Below are 25,836 nucleotides of genomic sequence, written 5' to 3' on the forward strand. Positions count from 1 at the left end.
TTGAAGTAATGTTGCAGATACATTTCTTGCCTCTTATTTTCCATCAGATCTTTTTGTCTTTGCGACAGTCTCCTTATTCAACGATAGCAGTTTTGTCTTCAATTGTTGATAAAAATTGTTCTTGTTTGCATAATGTAGATTAATTTACGTCAAGCTAGGTTTGTGTGTCATATAAAAGCTAGTGTTTATCCAAGCGGTCAACGACGTAAAAAATAGGCAAATGTAGCTCTTTCATCGGCAGAGCGGATTTAATTTACGAATTCCGTTCTAGAAATAATTTCAATGGTATTATCTATTAACAAATTCCGTACTTTTTGTCACCCGCGCCGCATTTTCGCTACCGCGAACTTTGCGTTCATGTGACATTTCTTCCGCGACATCCTTGCACAACCACAACAACAAACTGAACAACAACACGATAACATTCGGAGAAATGGCTGCCGAAGGCGCAGAATTCACTGAAGAAGTTGTTGAGTTCTTAGACAAGGAATTCGGAGAAGATCTCGACAGGCTCAAAGAAGTAGAAAGAATAATAAAAGAGCGGGAAGATCTCAGCAATTTACTTCGTTTAAAGGTTTGTAGAAGTCAATTGAAACATTTTCCCAGCTATATAACTTCAATATATATGGGAGGGAGTAGGGTCGGTCACAAGTCTCGACAATATGTTTTGCATGTTAAAGTGAGGATCTTAGAAAGGATGTCAATAAAAAGATCTGTAGCAGCAAGCAGCATCAACTGAGTTAAATTTATGGGCATCCGGTTGCCAAACTTTATCAATAACTCGTTCAAATTTGTTTTTGTATTAGCTTTTAGCACTCACAAAGATAACCTAAGGCCCGCAGGGAAAGTATATCAGGAGCCAACGAGCAACTGAAATGGTCTCAGACTTTGGCTTACCAGGCCGGAACTATTTTGTAATTTTTAAGAAAACCTTTTCATGTTAAGGTTGTCTAGGTTTGAAAAGTTAGCACCAACATATTTCCATATATTTACCGTAAATTTTCTTTTAAGGATACAACTTTCCTCTCACAGAACTTGATAAGATACTCTTTTCAGCATTATAACTTTATAGATATACTAATATTTAGCCAAAAATTATAACATGGATATTTGTGTGTCTGTTTACCGGTCTGCAGTGTATCACAAAAATTCTCAACAAGTTCAATAATATGACCTGCAAACAGATAGATTTGGAGTGCAATTTTAAATTTTGTCTTCCAACCTTACACTTACCTGTCTCATAGATCGGCCTATTTGTGTGCTTTTACTTTTGGCTATATCCAAATGCATAATATTTATATAGCTTCATGCAACACTTATTTTCTGTCTCTTTCCAACTTTCAGTAATATCCTTTACAAGCACATCACAAGCACTAAATTATCCTATTATTTTGCATTTTGCTTGATTTTTAGATTTCCAAATGCAGCAATGAAACTGATGTGACAAAGGAAAAAGCTCAGTTGGCTGGGAAAGAGCAGTTAGAAGAAATTGACAGATTATTAGAGGAAAAAGAAATTGAAGAAACAAAAGTCAAAGAATACTCAAGTAAAAATGAGGAACTTGTTGAAAAGATAGGGAATATTAATCAGGAAATTGAGCAAATTAATTGCCTTCAAGTTTACCTTAGCTGGGTTGCCCAAATAAGTCATTTGAGGTACGTATATTTTTTATTTCCTCCACACTCTTTAATTACAAATTTTAAATTTTTAATTTTTTGTTTTCCCAATTCTGTTCTTTTTAACAAGCCTTTACCTAGCACTCTTATGTTAACAGAAGCAGGTATAATTTCACAAAACTTGTTATAATCATTTAAAGGAACTAAAATATTATGTAACTTTGTTTTTTTAATTTTTGTTGAAGCAGACAAAGTCTTGAATCTACAAACTCTTCATGAATTTGCAAAATCTTCAACATAGCAGTATTTATAAACCTCTCGTTGTATTTCCTGTGGGATGTTATATACTGAAAAAAGGTTAACACATTTCAAGGGGGGCTGTTTTAGAAGTCTTGTTTCCCTAATTCTTGGGCAACGTGAGATTTGGATCCCCAATTTAGTTTGACATTTATTGTTTTAATAGACGTTAACTTTAAGCCAGTTTATCATTCTGTTAAGTTTGTCTAAAGTACATACTTTTCCTTACATTCAAGGTAAGAATTCCCCTTTTTTTGCTTAGCAAAGCAAAGTTAAAGAAACACAAGCCTTTTAAATCACCTCTTTGCTAATTTCTTGTAGTATGATATTTCCTAACCTGACAAAATTGTTTCTGTAATTGCAGCAGTGAAATGAAGAAGGAACTGACAGCTGGAAACTTGGAAATTGCCACTGAGTTTTTTTATAACTTGACAGAAATAACTGGAAGACTGAAGGATTCTTCTTGTCAAAATCTAGTAGACTATGCTGTTACTTCCCAGGAATACTGGTTTAAGGCTCTTTCTGACTTGTTAGTGAGGTATGATTTAATGACTCATTTTTCAATATGTGATTACCATATTTTCTCAAATCAGGGCACTGTGTGCTTATGTAACAAACTAGGGCCAAAGGTGCATGCTTATGCAAGCATGTGCACTTATTACATCATTGTTTTTTTCAAACCTATTCGCTTATTTGAAATTTAGGGTAGATGATTACAACCTTTAACATACCACTAGTTGACTGATATGAATAAGAGGGTCAAAACATTACCTTGGAAACATTGAAAGCACACCAACCTTTTGGCTATTTATAGATGCCTAGAAAATACTTTCATTGTATCAGCTGGGTAACTTTTTTAAACACTATTTTCAGTTTTCCTTGAGGAACATCGATTGTAAATATATGGAAATAGCCATAGTTCATGACAGAAAAAATATCATACATTAAAATAGCCTTGTAATTGAACTTTTTTTAAATCAGGGTACAGTTTACATAATTAGAGATGTGTGCTTATTCAAATGTGGCAGCTTATTTGAGAAAATACAAAATGTTTGTTTACAGATGTATTTAGCAATTAGAAAATAACCCTGTTTACATTTTTGAAGCATATACTGTTCACATATAGTCATCTTTCAGTAATTTTTTTGTAACAGAACAGTGAGAATGGTCAAGTGAAGAACTGAGTGTTGTTCAAAGTTCTTTAAATGATTTGTGTAACAATTCTAAAGCAATACAACTAGAGTTCTTGTTTGTATACAGAATATACAGATTTCTTGTTTGTATGTGGAATTCTTACTAGACTCAACTTAGGTCCAATCTATCTGGAAAGTTTTATGCAGCTATCCAAGCCAAGCTCTGGTCAATTGTGCTAAAACTTTGAAAGTCCAACCTTTGTTAACAAAGAGCCTTGTGGAAGCCAAATTTAGTTTGCTGGTGTAGATTTGATAGATATCATTCTGTTTTTATTCTAGAGAATTGGATGAGACCTTAATAAAAATGAAATGGCCTTTTGCAACTGGAACATCATCACCTCAAATTGCAGATAATAAAGATGATGTGATGTCTAAGTTTTGTGCAATCACAAAACTTATTCTCAAACTTGATTCTCAGTATCCTTTTTCAAACAATGTTTTTGCAATCTTGAACTATGCAGAGAACACAAGTCTATAGTGACCTTCACGAAGTATCTGCAATATGTGTGTTTGCTACACCCTCTCCTCTGACACCCTCTCCCCTTATACCCCCTCCCCACCTGTGAATACAAACCCTATTAAACTTGCTTACAAGCAGTCCTAGTGTAGAAATTGTTGTTATAGTTGTTCGTTAACTAGTGATCTTGTCGCCTTTTTTATCATATCAACTAGTTTTCATCGGTATTAAGGCAATTAGTGGATTAACATTGAAATTTGTCGTTTAGAAAAACTTTTACAGAGAACAAACTCCTTAACAAAAAACAGAAAAATTAATTATGAGAAGACAGGTAAAACTGATGCTCTCATCTTGACAAAAATTCTTGTGAAACCATTCCAAAAGAGATTTGCGTTCCATTTCTATGGATCAAGACGAACAAACAATTTAGAAAAGGTAACTTAAAAGATAAAGTCAATAAATATATAAGTATAAATATATGCTAGGTGGCCTGTTGTAAATTTCCCTTAGGAGAAAGCATAACTCGCTCTCATTTCAAGAAGGAAAATCGGTTTTCTTCTTTCTGCAATCACTTTAAAAGAAAACTTAGAGGAAAACTCAAAGCTGTATTTTGAACATTACTATCAAAAAAGAAGTAATGGAATTTAACTTTTACTTTAAAAGATAGAGAGTGGAAATTTTTCTTTTAGCAGATTTTGTAAATAGCAAACAAGTTTTTAGTTCATGCCTGCCAAGTTCATTCAATTTCATTCGTATACTACGGAAGAAGAGTACTATATAAATACTGCAATATACACGATCCAAGTAAAACTATGTACTTATCCAGCTTGGGCAGTTGACAAAAGTTATAATTAAAAGCATAACAGTTATTACAGTTACAGAAACAAGGTTGGTTAAATACTTTGTAAACTGGAACAAGATAATAAAGCATGTTGATTACGTTTAATTTTTCTCTCATTTCATAATGTTCTTATATTTTGTCAGTAATTATTTTCTTAGTGATAAGGAAAATTTCTTTTTTTATTTATCTTTTATGGGCTTTGGGAGATTATTAGATTATTTTTTGGGCTTTGCAAGTGTTAACAACACTGCTGCCATCACTAGTTCGAGCAAGAGTCACTAAAGCTATCACTATTAAATTTACTGATACTAAACAGAATGCAAAAGAAATTCAAGACTGATTTTTTTTATCAAGGAACATCTGAAAATTGAAACTTTTCCTTCCCTTATTAATTATGATTCGTTTTCCTACTTTTGTAGCCGGAATGGTATTTCACGCAGATATTAAATTGGATTAGAGATCATTCTTCATTTCTTGAAAGTTTTGTCCAACCAATAATTGATGATGCAGGGTATCTTAACCATTACGTACAAGTAAGAAAATTCCAATTCTTTATCTGTGTTGATTCCGTAGATCATTTCATTCAGTCTTCCTATTATTGGTGTATAATAATTATACATTTAGCTATCTTAATATTGTCACTTTGATAAATTGTGTCACGATTTAATCTGCAATAACGACATCTTTAGCATGTATTGTCTGTTCATCGCTTTTTTCTGCTAAAATTGCTGTCTTTTTAGGCCTATGTTAATGATTCATAACTCAAAACGCACAGTTCAGTTATTATAAAAATGAAGTCTGCATTTATTTTCACTTGTTCAATCATGGATTTTTAGTCTCTTTCATCATCCCAAAAACCCTCGTTTTTTGAATGATAAGTCTTGCGACCCGCCGTAGAGGTGCAATTTATCGATAAGTGCACACTGCACTATAAGTTTGGTTTACAGTGGCTCGAGAAAACATAAAGGTCATGTTGCAATTCCGTACTTATCCATATTTGTTCACTACCAGAACGTACTGTAAATGACAGAGGCTCATTCCTACGTCAATTCTTTTGATTTTCGATTGCCTGTTTTGTTTGATGTAAAAAAGTGACTGATATCGTCGAAAATGACTCTACTTCCATTGCTGTTTTATACATTTTTTATTTTTCTTTGCTCTTTGTAATGTTTTGTTGCGTTATACAAAGAAATCACATTAATTTTGCAGATTTTAATTGTATGTATTGAGGAATGAAAATCAATATTTTCATTCCCATCTTCCTTTTAGCACGAGTTTATACAAGCCTTACTGGAAACGTGCATGGAGAAGATCAAAACAACACTACCTCAAGTAATCACAAACGAAAGCCTATTCTCACATCTTATCGATGAAACGATACTTTTCGATAATGAACTCCGATCCTTGTTTGATTATCCAAGCCAACTGCCAGGATGTACATCTGTCTTGCTTCAAAAGCCCTACCTCGATCATTGGATCGATCTTGAAACGAAATGTATGTAGTGCTTTTAATAAAAATTGTGTTTACTGGTCTGATTTTAAGTGCTCGATATCTTGTAGATTGATCTTTACGAGTAGTAACTTGGAGCTTTCCTTCCTACCAGGGGTATAGAGCTATGGGGCTCAGGAGGTCGAGCCGAAAATTGTTAATCGAGCCGAAAAGGCTCAGGAGGTTGTTAATGCCGAAAATTAGCAAATTTCCCATTTTGCTATTGTTTTTGCAGCATTTTGTGCAGGTGCCCCCTTGTTATTTCGATAGCACTACATCACTGCCTTCTTTTTTGCCGTCTAAGAAAGTTTTCGATTGTAAATATATATACAAGGATCGCGGAGCACATCACAGATTGAGGGGGTGAATACGTTTTTTTTGGGGGGGGGCTAAACATGCAAAAAACCAAAAGCAAAGCAATTTTTGTATAGTTTTATGTGCATTTTTGAAATTATTGGGAGGCCAAGTCCCCTCAGCAAAGCCCCTTCTGAATGTCTAAAGTTCAATCTTCCGGCATGAGAAGATTTATGCTTCCTTTTTTGTGAGAATTACGTGCGACAGACGCTAAATCTAGTAAAAAGTGCAAAACATTTCACTTGCAGGCGCAATTGATGCAGTAAACAACATTCTATTGGGGAACGAAGCATTCACTTCTAAATACGGTGACCCTGATGTAGAAAACAACTTGAAAGTTCCCGCTTGTGTTGAAGATTTCATAGAACAGCTATCACTCATAACTGGTAAAGTTTTTTGCATTAGTATCAGAGTATCTTTATAGAAAGGTAAAGGAAGAAAATTGAATCAGAATAAACAGATGTATAACGATGTTTTAATATTTCTGGAAAAGAAGCGAATGATATGTTATTAGTTCTAATATGATTGTGATGCATCACCTTTTTCCAACCTACTTTTCTACGCTTGCTTGCCACTCTGTTTAGCAAAATTAACTTTTTTAGAAATGATACTAACTTTTTTTAAAGGTCCAAAAAATAATGATGTTTTGTCTCCATAACTCGAAATACCCAAAAATATTTTAATGGAACAGAGGACAAGAGCTTTTTGTCGTTTTTGTTTCGACACCGTGCAACAAGCTAAAAGCTAACAAGTGACGCTTTAATTCACACAGTTAATTTATTATCGATTTTTCTTAGTCTATCATATTGAATATAATTTGACATAAGTTCGAAGTATTAACTAACACTTATTTTTGCTGCTCTATACCTTCTTCCAACAATCTTCCGTAATAAAGTGATTTCTGCTTTGTTCCTTCTAAGAATAAACCCCAGAAACAACTATTATAGCCAAAAGGCTGATGTGACGTGGAGACTTCTTTTTCGCAGAAAAATACAAATCGTTTGGCAATACAGAAGCACAACTTAGATTCTTGGATCTGCAATTAATGCTGTTGGAATACTTCATAAAGAAGTTGGAAGAAATCGGTGACATCGAGTCTTCATCGCTGAATTACAAAGCTATATATTCACTTTTGAATGGGTCTCAGTTTATTGTTGATATTCTGACCGACTGGACCGAACAAGTTGTGAGTATAGCTAACTTACCCGGCAAAGGTCCTGCGTTACGTTAATGCTCACCAATTTATGCTTTAAATACGCTGCATCTGTTGCACAAAAGACTCCAGAAGTTGTGCCTACTTCAATTTTTTTCTTGTCAAAGAAAGACTTGCTAGATTGCCAATAAGAAGAACTTTAGAAATAGGTGTACAAGCCCCGTGCCAATAGCTCGAATTTACTCCATGTGAAATGTATAACAAGTATCCTGTTTACTTATTTTCATTTTAAAGTATCGTAAAGGAAAACTTTGAAAAAAGCTCCCTTCTCAATTAAACTTCTTCCATGGGTTTTGATCTGACGCCGGATGAAGATGATTATCATTATCAGTCTTCATTGAAACACGACATATAACCATTTATCTGTCTGTTAGTATTAGTAATTTTTCACAAATGTGTAGCTTGATAAACACACAAAAAGACATTTTATAACTTTTATATTCTACTTGTGAAGTTGTGAACAAACCTTAATCTCCAATAAGCCACGTTCTTTTCTAGACTCTTATCTATGGAACCTTAAAAATTGAATAAGCCTCCTTCCCCCTACCGTGTGGCCTATTAGAGTTTTAACGATATCACTTTCTGTTACTGCTTCTCCGCCTCTCTTTATCTTATTCCATTTTTCCATAGTTTTTCATACAGTTGTTTTGCATACGATCGCAAAAGTCAGATAAAATGCTATCGAAAAGCACCAGACTGGATGACTCCCTGGCTGAAGAACAAGTAAGTTTTGGCAGTATGGATGCAGTCAGTGATCAACAGGACTCGCTGTTAGAACGAGGGCTGTTTGATGACGTAATCAGTTCCCTGGAGGATTTCATCAAATCTTTGACAACATCCCTGCTTAGAAACAGCGAGAAAGATTTAAAATCAAAATTAAAGCCTTATCGAGAAGAAAGGTATTTCGACTCAAAATTTCTTAGTTTTGCTAATGCATAGCTAGTCAAATTTCTTTTTAATCTAAGAAACAGGTTTTTAAGTCGTTTTTGCTTAACAGAGGTATTTGTTTCTGCATTTCCCAGCTTGTCCATATGTTAAAATAGTGTTCTGTTTGTCAAAAGCTTGCTCAAAATTCACAGCCCATAAACTACATCGCAAGATTTTTGAGCCTCATTCGAGGCCTGGATTGAATTTGATATATAATATCCGCTAAATGATTGAATGCACTAAACTAAGCCTTTTCATACTCCCGTCCTCTTGCGCCGGGTAACAAGGGGTATCATTCACAAATATTTACATCTTTGAATGAAACTGAATTAGAAATTTAACAATGCGTTAGTTTTGTAAAGCTAGCAGTGAATTTGTCAGCAATCGATTTTAGAGGAATAATGCGGCTGTAATTTGACAAAAATGAAGAATTCATCAAGCCACCCCCCCCCCCCCATCCCTCTGGGCATCCCCAAGCAATAGCTGTAATTCAAAAGACCTCATTTCTTAAAGGCTAAGCGATCACTAGCTGGTAGACTATCTAGTATCTGAATGTTATTTCTTTCAGATGGCATTGCTGCCCACCACCAAAAGATCTCGTCACGCAGATGCTGTCTAGCTCAGCTTGCATTGTTTTGATGAATGTCAAAGAGACATTGCAGTCAATGAATGACGAACTCTGTTCTTCGATCTTTGGCAAAGTTTGGCAGAAGTACGCACAAATTGTTGACAGGCTAATATTTGAGGAAGTACGTATTGCTCAGTATTTAAAGTGTAGTAGCAAAATCTTGATGGTGCCAAACTGGGACGAACATATTTTCCTTCTTTCAATTTTGCCAAATTTTCAAGCTGGGAATAAAGGTTTTTTTCTTGACCACATTCTATTTTGAGTGCTATGTTATACAGTTTATCATTGGATATCAAAAACAAACTTTATGAGGGTCAAGCTGTGTTAGATTCCTCTATAGAAGGTAGCTAGGTTCAGTTCAGGGTATAGAGATTCTTGTTTGAAGGTCATAGTCAACCGCTATAGGAACTTGACCAGTTCAACTGAATGACTCCAGCAGCTTAGTATCTTGACTGTAACTTGATGTTTAAAGCCTACTGAATATGCAATATGAAGACTTTTCTTCTTATTTTACCTTATTGTTAAGAATATAAGGATCAGCAAGATAGTTAGAATGAAATATAATTGTCTGTAGCTTCTTATTTTTGTACGTTCCTACATGCAGGGATAACTGTACGATAAATACTGAAATGTGCACGTAGCACGATCTTAATGTATTAAAACTGTTTGTTCCTTTATGCATTTTTTCTACTTAGTGCCCCAACAGATAAGGATTCATTTCTATGCTATAGAATCCAAGTTTTGCTGTTACGTTTTAAAGATGATTTAATTTGTGTACAGGTGATTTTGAAAAGTCATTTCAATGAGGGAGGCGCTTCACAGATTAAATTTGATTTAACAAAAAATTTGTTCCTGATCTTTGAAGAGCACACTGCCAAACCGGATTCATTTTTTAAAATGTGAGTAGTAATTACTTAAAAAGTTTTACTGTTTTTAGGAGTTCATAGTTTTAAGGAACTTTAGGAGTACATGTCTCTCTGCCTTTGGGGGAGAGATGCTGCCTTTGGGGGAGAGAGGTACACATTGAAGCTCTTAGCCTGATTCGGAAAGAGGCTATGTGCTTGACGGAGGCAAGCGTAGAATTGTTTTCCCTTTTCTTTAGATAGTTTGCCATGCAATAAATTTTTGTGCATGCCATGTGAAAAGCTTGATATTATAGAAAACCTGGTGCGAAAATTCAAAATTCGAAGTATGGTTAATTCTCAAATTAATTATATGAAGAGGTTGGTCAACGTTTTCTGCCGTGGTTGAAAGCATTTAATTTCGAAGTATTCAACACGGTCAAAAAAATTGTTCATTTAAACAATAACTCTGATATCAAACGTCAAAGTGTGAGATTGAATTTCAATTGTTTAAGCTATTAGTGATATTAACAATACCAGCATACTAAAATTTGTTTAGGCTAGAAACAGCTTGTAAGCTTCAGTTTAGCATAATCATGCTTAGATCAAAGTTTGTGGTATCAATTAATAAGTGGTATTATATCAAGCTTTGTTTTCTGGCTGTTTAAATATTTATCAGAAATTGTTCTGTTTCAGGACAAAAGATGCTTGTACCCTGCTAAACCTTCTTTCTGGATCAGGTGTGCTACTGCAGGAAGCTTTGATGTCGTCGGATAAAAATAAAACTGAAGATAAAGAAAATTGTGCAAAGAATGCCTTGTTGGATGTTGGGGTGAAAAATACATCGGTAGAAACCGCTTTGAAAATTTTACGTTCTAGAATTGACTGGCCAAAAATTTGACCTCATTGCTATGTATTTAGTATAAATTATATTAGGCCTAAAGGCCTATATCAATCTTAAAGATTAGAATTTTAATAATGCAGTCAATGAAGTTACACTGACTCAATCACCCTCTAGCCTTTTGAGTTTAGGTTTTCAGTATTCTCTTTGATATCAGCCTAATTTCTATTCTTAGGTATTCCATTTTTGTATTGAACCGTGAACAGGGTTGCTTTTCTACTTTTTTCAGCGAATTTTTTGGATAAGGGAAAATTGAAGTCTTGACATAAAAATAGAGATTTGCCTCTTTGTTTTGCATATTATGTTTAGACCTGGTCTGTTTCAAAGACTGAGGAAGGCTTTTTCTTAAATATTAAACATCGTTTCTTTAACGTCATACCCCGAACAAAGCGTCCATGAATATTCTCTTTGCAACAGAAGTGATGTGTGATGAAATGATCAGTCCTCTTGAATTTTTTATACCTATGCACAGATTTTTGATGTTGCTTGGATTTTCAGTAAATGGATTGTGCAAAGGGCTGGAGCCCCCCAGTAATGTCAAACTGTACTATATTTTCTTTATAACAGTGTACCGAATGGGAAGCAATACAGTGGGACCCCAGCCCCCCTCCCCCCAATAGGAATTTCGGTTTCACAGCATTGCAAAGTTAATCTTTAAACAGCCTGAGGTAGGAGAACAGACAGAGGTGTAGTACTGGGGGGCTCACGGGACTAAATTTCTACTTTTGCTATTGTTTTTTTAAACTTTTTATGCAAGAGCCCCCCCCCCTTGTTATTTTGATAGCACTACACCACTGAGCACAGGGTCCTGCTATTGGAGTAAACAAAAGCAAAATTTACAAAAACGAAACAGCACAGTTTCATTGTTACTAATCAAAACTTTTATTGCTACTACATCCCTGAGATGCACGATGCCGGATTGGATTCACCCGGATTGGTTTTTTACTTCGGATCTAGGGGTTTCAGCTGCACGATGCAGTGAAAATTCCAAACGCCTTGGATTGGCAAACCGGGGGGGGGGGATGGAAAGTCGGTCCTTGAGATTCTTGCAAACCTGATGAGAAAACTTCGGGGGAGGGGGATAGGTGCGTTATCTAGATCGTCACATTTAAAAAACATTTCTTAGAAGACAGAAGTTGTATCCTCCGGAAGAAAATGTTTCAATCAGGGGGAAAGGGTCTGGTCTAAAAGGGCGTGGTCCCGGACACACCTTTTGTCCCCCCCTAAAAACCCAGGCTGGAGCCGCCACTGAACCGGAATGAAAGTCAATCCAAAATACTCCGCTTCGCATTTTATCCAATGTAACCACTCCGCTTATCGTATCGTTTCGGATTTGGAAGTAAAAACAGATCCGGCGTTGTGTCAGAGTCATGAATTTTGTGCTGCAGTGGTAGGCCTGACATTGATCACATGAACTCACCTCGAACTGATTTAAAAAACAGCCTCCGTCAATAGCAAGTTGTCAACAAACATGAACGTATTTTAAACAAAATAATTCTTATGAACAATGCCGTTGCACAAGTAGATAGCGGCCTGTGTGAACAGCCAAAAGTGGGGGCAAGTAAGCATAAACTCGCCCTCTTCATCAAGCGCCCAGCGTGAACCCCGGATTTATGGGTCCCGGGTCTAAGGCCTAGTTACAGGAAAACAATGAGGTATACACCTCATTGCAGGAAAAGAAGCTGGCTGCGTCCACAATACACAATCCTTTCACAGGCGCCTAAACGTGCTTGCCGACTTCCGTTTTGCCAATCCCCCGCAGTGTTCATGATCCAAAGATAATCGCACGCGCAAAGCAGCTTGCTGAGACTAAAAGGCTTGTTGGCTGGCAAGTAGACTGTAGTTGGTTACTCACATGCGCGTGCAAACAAGATGGATTTCGAACTTCTTATTTCAGAAGTGAAGAAACGTTCAGCTTTATGGGATCCTAAAAATCCCAACCACAGTAACAGGGGCTTTACTGAAAAATGCTGGACAGAGGTCGCAGAAGTAATGCGGTTAAAAGGTTTGTATCTTCAATTTTCTCAGAATTCAAAGGCCGATAAAATAAAATAAAATTGAACATTATATTTCAAATTTTTTTTTAAAATAAACATTGTTGCTCAAAAACTCTAGAAGAGCAAAAACTCCAAATAAAGTTACATTTTTATAAGAATGATCGGAGAAAATGTTTCTAGGTATATTGTCAATTTTAAATGTTTCTGACATCAATGCTTAAATTGGTACTCCGTAGAGCCTGATGCAGGTCGGCTCCCACCGGATCACGATTTCCCCTCCACAGTCTTTTTGATCTTGAAAATCATTCGAAGGTAGGCCCTTTCTGCACGCAGGCTATTTCAGGCCAAGCGAACGCTTTGACATGAAACGTCGAAAAAGTTACTGCGACTCTTCGATAAGGTATTTTGTAAAATGCGAAAAACAGATTTAAAAATTTTTATTCACCCTTATCAGTAGCTGAAAACAAGCAATTCACAGTAACAGCTGTTCTGTTCGCTCGTTCAAATGCCCAAGTTTATGCCCGAACAAACTCCGACAGTTGTTTAAAATGGCCCGAAAACCAGCCCACACCAGACGAAAGTCCTGAACGACCCTATTGTGAATTGCCCAGGCCAGCTAAAGACAATACAAGTAATCCCTAGTTTTGCTTTATTGCTTTCTGTGTTGTTTTAAAATTTATGTTACATCTTCACCCACACCACAAGGCCTACTCTACTTTCCTGTTTTCTTCCCGATGTAACCCGCGTGCTTTGCAAAAGACGGGGTGACGTCAAATTTTTTCACAAAACAAAGAGGGTTTTTGTATTTTGCGAAAACTCGTCGAAAAGGGTCACTTATTGTTCTCTCGCTAGAACGGGGGTACTAAATATACAGGCATTATACAACCAAATATGCGTGTGCCCACTCCAAACATGTTCTTAATGACTTTATGCGTCTTCTGGGTCATTTAATTTGCTACCCTGGGCTAGGGCCACGGAGAGGATTTACGGACCCCGGGTCAAAACGCAGGGGTGGCGCTAGAGACAAACCTTGAAGGTGCCGAAGTTTATATTCTCCGTAACTGCCGACGCTGGATGTGTCAAATTGCCGACCGAAAAAAAATTCGATTTGCCCCATATAGCAGGCAGGGCCGTCGCGAGGCAAGCCTCGTTTGGGGGGGGTGTGGAATGCAAATTTACCTGATTAAAAAATTATTGCCTGAAACTTTTTAGCTGGTGTCACAAACCTCTGCAATACATTTTGTCAATCTAACTCTGTATGATAATAACCGACTTTCCCATTAGTCTTGTCAAATCTCTATATCGGGACGGGCAAAATATATAGTTACTACCTGAGGCGGCACCATGGTTGCCGCCGAAGGGGGAGGAAATTTTCGAATTGTGATGCTTCTAGTTCCCTGGAAAATGCACTCTCTTAGGCAGATTCACTAAAGCAATCCTCCTAATCCTATTTAAAATTATTGTCTTTTTGCAAAACTTTTTTACAGCAGATAAAAACAACAATTTCGCCGTGGTCTTGAAAAATACCAGGTTGTCAGTTACTTTTAAATTTAGATCCCTCTCTCCATCTTAGCATGCCTTATGAATGTTAAGAAGAATCTGGAGCTCATAGTGAATTGCAGTTGACGCTTCTACTGAGAAACTTTAGGAGAAATGAACACGAGGCACAATTTTACCTAAGATTGCTTGATCCTTTATTGATTTTATGACAGGAAGGTCTCTGAAATACCTAAAGCGTTTCTTCCACCGAGCGGATTTTACCTGAAATTTCCTATTGAGATACTATTGGGGTGGGTGTGACAACCCCCCAGTCGCGACGCCCCTGAGCAGCACCTCCAATGAAAGGGGCACCGATAAAGAGCATTTTTCCAAGAGCCAGCAAGCATATAAAGCAAGCAATAGAGCATTTTTCCAAAATCGTTTGTTGTGGGTGCAAAGTTCTCCCTTGCCCCCTCCCCGCCCCCACTTTCCAACCTGTGTCGGAGTCCACGAGATTTTCTCGGCAATTTGTGCCTTGTAAGAAACTTAATGCGCAAATATTGCCTATTGTTGAATATTTCTTCCTATCTATGTTGGAAGAAGTTAATCGATGGTTTTCTCTAACCATTTGTTTGTCGCAAGCTATGCGGTGAACAATGCTATTGAAAAATAGTTGATGAAAAAGGACAAGAAGTGTTTTTTGAAAAATTTATTACGCATAATGTGCTAATGATCGAAATGTTTTCATTGGCAATAATAATGTCTTGAAACGAAAAGAGAATCCCTTAAGAAGAAAATTCATTAAAGACTTTATTTATGACAGCGTGATTTTGCTGTTGTTAGGGTAAATTTCCTTGAAACGGTCCAAAACATGATCCAAATCAAGCATCTCTGCACGTTTTGCATGAATCGGCATTCGCATGAGCAGCAACAGGGATTTCAACCCAGAGGAGCACGATGGTATTGTGGGTCATGCGAAGGAGCACCATGAAATTAAGTCACAGCTTTCACGGAAGCGACAGGATATAATGCCACTATGATAGTAAAATTGCCGAAGAAAAGCCATTGAGAAAACCATAAACCAGCCAGTGCAGTTTTTTCCTCGATTATTTATGTCATTCAAACAACATGTAAACCGGGTGACATCCATCAAGTGCCATGTGGTATTGAGAAAGCAAAAATTGATTGGCTGCCGACGGGGGGGCTAACAAAAATCTAGGGGGGCTAAAGCCCCCCCTTGCCCCCCCATGCCGCCACTCCTGTCAAAACGAAAGAAAAATAGCAAGACACGTCTAAGGCAGAATCATTTAGGGTTCCGGGGAAAATTTTTGAGAGGATGGTTGCTAAAATTATTTTGGTGGCTTATTTAGTTTCCGAAATATTTATAGTGGCTAAATCATGCACTGCGGAGCATTGATAAAAGTGGGGGGGGGGTTTAAAAAATGTGGGGGCCTAAAATCGTATAGAAAATGCTTTACTGGTAGTTTATTACTTAATATTTGGCATTTTTTGCAAAAAGTAGGGGGCTAAAGCCCCCAGCCCCCTGCTCCGTGGTGCCTGTAAATTGTGTTGATTAGCTGTTACTTCTTTGGCCATTTTATAATAATTTAATCTTTGCATTTGAAAAAATCCTAAAAAATGAAATACGCTCGATTACTAACTTCGAGCAAAACCCGTCTAATAAGTTTCTAACCGAGTTATTTTTCAAAATTTGTTGTATATTCTAATTGAGTTTTATATTATATTATTTATTGGCCCTTATAGTCTTGAGCCCCTAGGTCAGTAACCCCTCTGACCCCCTTTTTCTCAGCACTGCCCTGGGCGGAAACAGAAGATTCTGTTTATGTGCTCGAAATTTTTTGGCTTTGGTACCCAGGGTAGAATCTCCCAAACCTTGGACGCAGAACAGTAAAAAATATTAGTAGATGTAGATGCTACTTGTAGAAAACAATAGCAAAATAGTTGTGGTAGTTGTCCCATTATTGGCAGGATTGGTCCAGCATTTTCTTATTCAAACATGCATGTTATCTACTTGTCCAAAATTTTCTTTTGCATTTTATGATGAGGCCGTTTGGTGGAATAGGCATGAACCTCTTCTGTAAGCAGGCGCAACTAATTTTTGTTATCTCTTGACAATTCCTGAAACTGTTGAAACTTTAAATTGGAGTGCTAGTGAATGATAAGGCTCATCTGTAGCCATGAACCTAAAATAAAGAGAGAAGTTGCTACTTACTGACTGAATTTTTTTTTCAGTGGATATTGTGAAGAAGAAATGGAAATCACTTAGAGACAACTTTCGTGTCGAATTGAGAAAGGTGCCAATCGGAAAATCGGATGATCCTAGTCTGCCAGTTGATCAGTACCTATCAAAGTGGGTCTTCTTCAAAATGATGTTCTTTCTGAGAGATCCCATGGTTGAAAAGATGTTGTCCGGCAACCATACAGCTGCTTCGACTGCGGCTGTCTCAGCAGAAACCGTAGACAACGAGCCAAATGTCACTTCTCCTGTACCCTCATTGCAAAGTCTGTCGGAGACAAAGAACGTTTTACTTTGGGAAGAAACTGTCCCAAAAAAAGATGCAACAGTTTATACGGCCCTTCCAAAAGTAGCGAATAAAAGAAAACGAAGAAGAGATCAAAGGGATGGTGAGGCAGAAGGACTAATTGCTATTCAGATGGAGAAAGTGGACATAGAGAAGCATAAACTACAGCTGCTCCTGCAAGATAACGACAGAAGAGAAAGGGAGGAAAATGACTTTGACAGACATTTTGTTTTGAGTTTATTACCCATGCTGAAAAAAATTCCAGAGAGAGAAAGAACTGGCGTAGAAATTAGACTTAAGCAAGTTTTGCACGAAGCAGTATATGGAAATTTCAACGAATTTGCAACGTACAGGCCTTGAAAAAATAATCACTGCATAAGATACATCTTGCTACATAAGTATTTTTTTATAAAATGTGGGAACTCATCTAAAAGCTGGAGCGAGTCTCTCTTCTGCTGAAATTCAGCCTTTCAAATTTTGTTGTTTTTTTCCAGATGTGGCAATACGGGTTCCAATATGATGTTAAATTTTTTTCTCAAACTGCGTTTACTCAAAAAAATTTTGGGGTCATTCTTAACCCAGCAGTTCAGTTAACTGGCCTTTTTATTGGGAGGATATCTTATTTTCTCCATGCTTTAATTTCTTATTAAGATTTAAATTTGGGTTCTCTATAAGTGCTTGACAAATATTGTCATTCCCAGGTCAATCCTACCTGAAAATCGGAAACCAAAGCGCGTTTACGCAAGCAAAAGCGAGCCCGCTGAAGCAAAGGACGCCCTTTTGATGTTCCTGTCCGGCCCGCGTGAGTGTGTTGTCAATCAGAATATTAACTTCTCTAGGACTTTTTTCCACTTGAACCACACCACAATTTCATATATCTATAAACAATTTTACGTAACATCTTTACTCTTGCCCGAGATCTATCCCTGCCCGAGATCCACTCCGAGGCCTAGCTAACGAGGGTGTGGGGTTGTGTTGTGACACCCTCAATTCTTCATGAGTTGTTCGGTAAATCTTCAGTTGGTCCACAAAATCCCTAGTTTGTCGGGAAAATATCGTCTTTTGGTATGTGGCCCCCTATTCTGGAATATTCTGGAAGCAAGCTACACCAGCACTGGAACAACCCAATAGCGGAGGCAGGAAAATGCATTCGAGGGGCGAGAAAAAGAGAATTTCAGACCAAAGTCCTAAAAAGAATTTAATTGTAAATGAGATTGCCAATCAGTTTCAGAGCGACAGAATACAATCTTCGTATGCAGCTTTAAGACCTTTCCTCTAAAAATGTACCAATTGGATAAATACACTTTTTTTTTAATTAGTTTTTAAAATTTAGGAACAAATTAAGAACAAGCTGAGGCTGAGCTGCTGTTAAATGCAATTTGAACAACGTTTTATCTCAAAACGATGATTTTTAGCCAGGTATGAGAGCTTATTCGGTGAATATTCAAACTTGTCGGCAAATTAAGGTTGTCTCGCTCACTTTGTTAGCAAATGAGGCCTGAACACCTCTTAAGAACGAAAAATCTAGCGATGGCACAGCTTACAACATTTTAATTTAAGAACAAATTAAGAATAATCCAGCCTCAGATTTTCAAAGAAAATAAGAACAGTCAGCCTGAACTTTGATTTACTGCTTATTTTTAGGAAAAAGTGTGATAGACAGACTGTCTAAGACAGCATGATATATTCCGAAAAGATAGAGAGTTTTCCGATAAAATAACTTTTTAGCTTTACACAGGGTCGTCGGAAGCAGGGGCAATTATCATACAAATATTTGTGTTATACAAATGGGGGGTGGGAGCTGCCCATGTATTTCCGACCATACTGTTACAGTTGGGTTCTTCGCCCCTTCTGACCTCAGTTCTTCATTACGATCTGCAAAGAAAACGAAAATTTGACGAATGAAAGAACTGACTGAAGTCTCCCTAACAGGCGTCCCAAAACGTCCCCGTCCAACTTCTGCTTTGTAGTTGCTGTTGCGTTTACCCACAATGCAACCGAGTCTAGTGGCCTAAGCCTTGCTCGTACTGAAGCATTAAAGGGAGTCGGAGCAAGAAGCAGACTGTTCGATATCTCAAAATGGCAGCTCGAAAAGCCGGTCAGTTAGCTGTCGACTGGATAGCACTTTCTACGAAGGTTCCAGTAGCTGCTAGAGCAGATTTCAATGGACTAAGATCTAAATTTGAAAACCTACGCTCTGGGTAACTGATCAAAGATACTTGATATTACCAACATGATTGTCTGTTTACGGTCTTTCTTTAGATATTTTTATTATTATAATTGATTTTATCTTCTTTCGAAGAAAGCATGCTTTTTTATATCTCAAGCTCTGAAACAGACAAAACCGTTTTAGGCGAAAGTATTTTTGTCTTGTTGGAACGTTTAAGCACTGCTTTGGTATGTTTTGGCCATTAGGAATATAATAAGCTATAAATTTAAACAGTAAAATTGATTAGAAAACCTCTCTCCATATTTCCACTGTATAATAAAAGCATGAATACTTTTTGTGTATTTAATAGACTGTGGCTATAGACACCCCAAAGTTGCTTGAAATAATATATATGTTGATGAGTATAAGCATAAATATATAAAGTATGTTATTCTGCTCATTGATAAATACATTGTGAAAGACAAATGTCAGGATATGAATGACTATGGGTAGTTTGCCTTGTTTTTAAATTGGGTAATGCAAGACAAAAGTTTGTCAAAATGTCTCTAAAGGTTAGGGTGCCTCAGATCTTTTCTGCAGTTATAATACAATATTTCCATTGAGTGTGTGCATAAATCTGACATTGTCACAATGTCATTTATTTTTTGTATTTCTTTAATGTCTTTATTTTTCCCATCCTCTTTAGCCTGACCTCCATCCCTGACAAACCACCAACAATTGATTGGGACTTCTTTGCAAAAACTATTGCCAAACCAGGACTTGTTGAGACTTTCAAAAAGCAGGTATGATGTTCTTGTTGTTATTTCAGAACTAAAATGTAAGATTTTAGAAGCTGTTCATACCTACTTTATTATTAGATACACACTTGCTTGTGTGCAACTCAATTGATAAATTTATTTTGTTCTAATGCATCATCTCTTCTTTTAGTATGAGGCCTTGAGTGTTCCATACCCAAAAGATACAGAATCTGTCAAAATTGAGGCCCACAAAGCTGAAATGGTAGGTTTGGCAAACAATTTTTTGAATATTGTACTTTAACTTGCCTGTGAACTTGGTCAATTTTTTCAACTCTTTTATGTTTTGTTTAGGAGACAGAAATTAAAAGGGAAGTTACTGAAGCAAATGAAAGGGTAGCACACCTTCAAGCAGAGGTTTGTTCGATGATTGAATTTTGTTGTAAACTAATTCTGCAAACTTTCACAAAATAAGAACACAAAAATCCGCTATATCATTAACAGGATTCTTGTATCCATTAACATGGAAGGTTGGGTCAAATTGTGTGTCTTCTCATTGGTTTATACCAATTTCAATGTATGAGATCATTGAAGTTGGCAAGAAACAAGCACCTTGGTTTCTAAATTGAGCTCAAATGCAGGCCCTTTTTGTTTGATGCCTTGAGATGACTCATGATCACGTCAGTACTCACACATACTCAACCATGTGCGCATTTGATCACTCACGCAAAATGGTAAATTGTGAGGCATAAATGTCTCATCAATTAACAAAACTCTACTCATCTTTTGTGACCAAAGCAAGTGACAGACAATACAAAACTGGTATATCAGAACCAGCTTTGTTTTTTGTCTGCTTTTTGTTCCTTGTAGTTTTCAAAAATGATCCATAAACTGGAGATATATTGGTATTGATAAAGATTTCCTTAAAGGAATCTCTAAAATAGCACTAAATAGGGGAATCCCTACATGATACTGAAGTATGTATATACTTCTTTGACAATGTTCCAATTTCTTTTTTATTTTATTTAAAGATATTTTGTTTTTTGTAGCTAAATAAATTGAAAGCTGAGAAACCATTTGATGAAATGACGGTAAGAGTGCATCAATCTGTGCACTACTTGTTTGTTTTTTAGAAACCATTTTATCAAGACATGTTAATATTATAGCTGTAGTGGTGGGTTTAAATGCTCACAATATTTCTGAGTATGACTTACACTTATAAGGTAGACATAATACTAATACCAACGATGGAATAAGTAGCGGTAGCAATTCCTTTCAATGCTTCCAGTAGGCTTGTAGCCTTTCAGTTAATTAGGGTATTAAAGAGCATGATGAGTATCAGTTCACTAACTCTTTATATATTATACATACAAGTTCAATCTTTGATGTTTTTAAAGGCATTTTACATGCATAAGTACAGTGAATCCCAGAAACAACTTACTAACAGACAAAATTGATCAGAGCATGCGCGTATGAAAGGAATTGGAAACTGCTCACATGAAACCACTGTGTGCTAGGATTTCACCGATTTGCAGAAAGGCAGAAACTGTTCACATGCTTTTCTCTGTGCGCAATTTGATTTGACAAACGCTGATGGTTGAGTGGATGTAAGCCACTATTACCTGTGTGTCAAATGCCTTTAAATTTTGATTTTAAATCTATTTTTTATCTTATGCTTAGAATTATGATTAATATTTGAATAAATTATGCTTCTGATCATGGAAAATTGTTTAAAATTAATTAAGTCTAAATAACTCATCATAATATTTTATGAATATTTACTTTTCTTGTATAGATTGATGATTACTTGGCTGATAAACCAGAGCTGAAGGCAAAAATAGATGATGATATTAAAAACCACAGATGGTACCTCACTGGCGTTGGAAAGTGACATTCCCAATTTTGTTTTAATTTGAAAGAGCTTTGAAATCACCCCAAATGTTTGCTCCTGTTTGTATTATCCAACAAAGTATAGTAAATGGTTTGATTTGCAACAAGTTTGAAAGCAAAGAATGTTAAATTTGTCCATTATTTGAAGAAAAGAAACAGTCATATTTCAAGTGTATTTTCTTGCTCTTGATTCTCAAGATTTGAAGTTAGCATGAATCAAAGATTTATTTACCACATTTCAGGGATACAATTTGTTTGTTTAAGTAACTGTGTAGACATTCAACATGAAGCTCTCTGTTGTTGTTCAACAAAAGTTCCATTTAATAATATATCTCGCCAAATCTCCGTTTCGTAGCAGTTACTATAGCACAAACACAGAATTTCCAGGAAAGACGTCATGTGCAGTATAGTACCACAGGCTAATTTTCACTTCAGTTTGAAAAAGTTCAACCAATCTCTCAATGTGGTACAAAAATTTTTTGTTTCAAACTCCTGAAATTTATAAAATATTGATGTGATCATGACTAATTGAAGAGGATGAGTGCCAATTTTGCTACCCTTGGATAATTTATATAAAGAAATATAGCAAATCTTTCATATAATATTTAGAGACATCAATAAAGTACCATTTTAAGGAAATTGAAGGAGATTATAAGGACTTTCTTGGGCCATAACATCAATAATCATTAAAACACTAAAAATTACATGTGCCAAAGACTTTTTATGAAACGTAATTAAATTCTCATTTATTGTTTGCTTTTTGCTCAGTCATAGCTATGTTTGTAGCCATGTATTGCTGTTAAGATATCCCTTAAACCCATATTGAAATCTTCTGAAATGGTAGTTTCCCTTTTCTCTTTTTTTCTTTTCTTCATGTTTTGATTTAATTTGGCAATCATCTTTTCGCTGTATACTATATGCGTTTTTCTTAAGTTTTATAATTTTACTTTCGTCTGACTTTAATTTAAACATGTCAGACACATCTTGTTCCCTGAATTTATTTGTTGTAAGTTTTAATACCTTACTCAGAATTCAAAGAAAAAGAGGCAGGGTTTGGGCGTTGTTTTTCAATTCCCTTCGATTTCATTTCCTTTCTGCGGTGCATTGTTAAACTATCAATTGATTCGCTACCCCGCCCCCCCCTTTCAAACTGAAAACGAGACTGCTGACTGCATTATTTCCAAGAACACATGGTGAATAGAGGCCATAGAGCCTCGCACAATGAAAGAAAATGCGTCGACCGTAATCCACGGAAGAAATCTGATTTTAGTGCCATATCGAAAGGAGCATGTTCGGAAGTAAGAAATCGTCTTCTAAATATCTTCCCTATTCGTTTGTCTTGGCAATACAGAAATCTACCGTCCCCTTCCCCCCTCCAACGGTTCAATAATATACCAAAACAAGATTAAACATAAAATCGTACACGTGAAAGGAATTTTGAACCCAGTAAATTTTTTTGGACTACAGAAGGAATCGATAAGAACTGGTGCACTTGTTGTAGATGTTTACTGTAAATTGAAGTTCACATACAATAATGTGGCTCGATAATCTTCATGGTTTTTTCTAAGTGGCCTAGACCACATGCTGATCCATATATGTAAATGTACCAAAATAAAATACGTAACAACATTGCCATTTTATTTTCTTTTAACTAAACATAAATAAACTTGAAAATAATGTATTAGAATTTGTGTTAGATATCACACATGGATGCAAAATGAAGAGCTACTTGAAAAGACTGCCTCTGAAAGGCTTTCATTAGAACAAGAGTATGAAATGCAGCAAAAATGGTACAACGATGCTGACAGTGAGTTTTCCATGGCAGAAATTCTATACATATCACAGTTTTTGTTACACATATGATATTAGTATGTTTTGTTAAAATTATTGGCAAAATAAAAATTGATGTACCTGTTTCAAGAGATGCTTCATCAACCAGCAAGCAGTTAAGGAAATTTCTAAGATGATATTAACTTTTGCCTAAAGGCTTAGTTTAACAATTTTGGCATAGCAACATCCAGTTCTTAAAACTTTGTTTTCCTTGAAATTTGATGGGGTACTTTCTCCTTATTTTTTCTCAATTTATAGAATGTACATTCATCATCCTTGCAAAATCTCTGTGGAAAAAGAACAGAGATGAAATTGGTATGTTTACAGGACAAATCCTTTCTTTTATGAAAGCTCTAAATAAATACTTCTTATAGTGAAATTCTTACCAACTTAAATCTATCAAAAACAACGAGTATAAAGATTTCACAAATCTAACTAAATTTTGTTAGACAACTTAAAAAGGAAAACAGCAGGAGCTTTATATCAAACTGTCAACAAGGAAAAGAGCAGATGAGTATTCTGACAATTGTAAATTACATCAACATTGCTTGAACAAAAAACTTACCTTTCTTAATTTTAACAAAAATGTCTAAAAAGATCTGAAATAGCTCTAAACACAGACATCCAAATAAATTTATATCGTTTTGTAAGATATCACTGAGAATGGATATCTTAGATACCACAAAAACATCTGGAAGTCATCTTTGACAATCTGAACAAATGTGTTCCAGGCTGGCAGAGTGCTGAGAAAAGTGGGGGGTCTAAAACTATGTGTGGGCCAAAATCAAATTAAGATAGGCTTTACTGGTGGTTCACTTATTAATATTCTGCATTTTTGCAAAAGGCAGGGGCTAAAAGTAGTTACCCCCTAGTTCCCCTGCTCTGTGATGCCTGAGCTGTGTTCACTGTATTAGGTGCAGGGACGTTATCATAACAGAAATTCAAAATGTAGATTTATTTAAACACAAGTCAACATGATAATCATAAATAAGTTTTGACATGTCTAACAGTTTTCATTGGATCTCCTTTAGAATCCATGGTTGGAGATGTAAATCTTTTTTTAAATAATCCCGACGATAGAACAGAAGCAGAAGTAGAAGTTATGGTTGCAGGTATAACAATATTTCCATATCTCAACTTGCTATCTATGATTCCTTTAGAGAGATGTTGTCTAGAATACTTGATTGTTTTTCTTCTGATTCAATGGTTCTCAAAGACAGGCAGATGCACTACTTCCTTAAAAAACTTTCTTTTATTAATCAGCAGAAATCTCTGAAGCTAATATGTAACAAAAAGCTAATAAAAAATGGGTGAAAAATTTATTCTTTATCATGGTAAAGAAGCAATTATAAAAACTACTAGCAATTTTTTTGTCAAAGAAAGAACAAATTCTTTTTTCTAGAACCAGCATCAAGGGGGTGTGGTATTGGCACAGAGGCAGTTTTGGCAATGTTGTATTACGGTATGTACACCATCTGAAAATATTATATTATAATTTTCTAGTTTGATAAGTAGCATTCCAGTCATTAATAAGGTTTAATGAATAGTAAACCTTTGTTGTTTCTTTGTTGCAGGCAATATGTCTCTTGGAATAAAGAAATTCAATGCAATAGTTGGAAATGACAACAAAGAAAGCATTGCTTTATTTTTAAAGATGGGTTTTGCCAAGGTTTGTGCATTTCACTACATTTACAATAAATACATCAGTTCATGAATCAAAGAACAACAGCTGTTTCAAACCATAATTTTTGAAAAAAATATCTTTTTGATTTTGTCATGTAAGAGTATCACAGATCATTAAATCAGGGCAAACAGCCAAATTTTAATCAACCACAAGTCAAAGTGACATTTCATATTCTGAATGTTTTAATATCATTTGTCTTTCAAAAACTAAATGCATTTTACTGAACATAAGAAAACATGTTTTCCACAGATTTATCTTAATTATAAACAAAGTTAGCAAAGCCTTCTGCATTTTACCCAAAACAAGTTTAAACTAATGCACCCCTTTTTCAATTGATGTGTCTGAGCAATTGTTCTTGTCAGTTCCCCTTTGATTTTCATTTGCAAAGGCTGATGACTTTCCCTGCAAAATTAGGTATTATTCCTAATAGGAAAATAACTTTTCATCAAGAGGCAAAAATGGTGGGAAAATGTTGATCATTGCATTTTTAAAAACTTTCTTTATCTTTCCTTTATGCCAACATACAATATTATCATAATTACCATCATTTCTCTGTAACACAAAGCTATTAATTTTGTTTTAGATAAAGGAAACAGCAATTTTTAACCAGTCCACTTTTGAAATTCAAATCAGCAAAGAGTCATTTTATGATAAATTTGCAACTAAACTTTCATGTCTATGTATTGCTACCTATCCCATTGAAGAGAATTAACATGACTCTTGTATCAAAAAAGTGTCTTATTGGATCTCA

The 25,836-nt window shown here is 35.8% G+C and overlaps 4 protein-coding genes across 5 annotated transcripts; all 4 read left to right on the plus strand.

Moving 5' to 3' along the window:
• Positions 1-279: 279 nt before the first annotated feature.
• LOC135692212 (RAD50-interacting protein 1) lies at positions 280-18,612 on the plus strand. Of its 2 annotated transcripts, XM_065210285.2 has the most exons (14): positions 280-574; positions 1,414-1,655; positions 2,278-2,451; positions 3,386-3,523; positions 3,872-3,998; positions 4,824-4,937; positions 5,674-5,899; positions 6,496-6,633; positions 7,234-7,433; positions 8,091-8,359; positions 8,956-9,136; positions 9,796-9,914; positions 10,554-10,704; positions 17,479-18,612. In XM_065210285.2, exons 1-14 carry the CDS (start codon positions 434-436, stop codon positions 17,491-17,493), a joined length of 2,235 nt encoding a protein of 744 aa, XP_065066357.2. In that variant the 5' UTR covers positions 280-433; the 3' UTR covers positions 17,494-18,612. The 2 variants fall into 2 exon arrangements, with proteins under 2 accessions (XP_065066357.2, XP_088968260.1); XM_089112134.1 differs by lacking the exon at positions 17,479-18,612 and having other exon boundaries at positions 10,554-11,014.
• LOC148958636 (uncharacterized) lies at positions 12,568-17,216 on the plus strand. Its single transcript, XM_089112137.1, has 2 exons — positions 12,568-12,763; positions 16,488-17,216. The coding sequence occupies exons 1-2, from the start codon at positions 12,631-12,633 to the stop codon at positions 17,135-17,137; spliced, it is 783 nt and encodes a 260-aa protein (XP_088968263.1). The 5' UTR covers positions 12,568-12,630; the 3' UTR covers positions 17,138-17,216.
• Positions 18,613-18,779: 167 nt separating the features above from the next.
• LOC148958637 (ATP synthase peripheral stalk subunit d, mitochondrial-like) lies at positions 18,780-21,735 on the plus strand. Its single transcript, XM_089112138.1, has 6 exons — positions 18,780-18,978; positions 19,633-19,729; positions 19,875-19,946; positions 20,036-20,098; positions 20,731-20,772; positions 21,477-21,735. Exons 1-6 carry the CDS (start codon positions 18,857-18,859, stop codon positions 21,570-21,572), a joined length of 492 nt encoding a protein of 163 aa, XP_088968264.1. The 5' UTR covers positions 18,780-18,856; the 3' UTR covers positions 21,573-21,735.
• Positions 21,736-22,642: 907 nt separating this feature from the next.
• On the plus strand, positions 22,643-25,805 carry LOC135692221 (N-acetyltransferase 9-like protein). The gene is made up of 7 exons (XM_065210296.2): positions 22,643-22,869; positions 23,269-23,378; positions 23,660-23,716; positions 24,433-24,513; positions 24,804-24,863; positions 24,976-25,070; positions 25,669-25,805. Exons 1-7 carry the CDS (start codon positions 22,793-22,795, stop codon positions 25,795-25,797), a joined length of 609 nt encoding a protein of 202 aa, XP_065066368.2. The 5' UTR covers positions 22,643-22,792; the 3' UTR covers positions 25,798-25,805.
• The last annotated feature ends 31 nt before the right edge of the window (positions 25,806-25,836 follow it).

Source organism: Rhopilema esculentum, chromosome 13 (genome assembly GCF_057945365.1).
Source record: "Rhopilema esculentum isolate cy_ngs chromosome 13, ASM5794536v1, whole genome shotgun sequence".
Classification (NCBI taxonomy): domain Eukaryota; kingdom Metazoa; phylum Cnidaria; class Scyphozoa; order Rhizostomeae; family Rhizostomatidae; genus Rhopilema; species Rhopilema esculentum.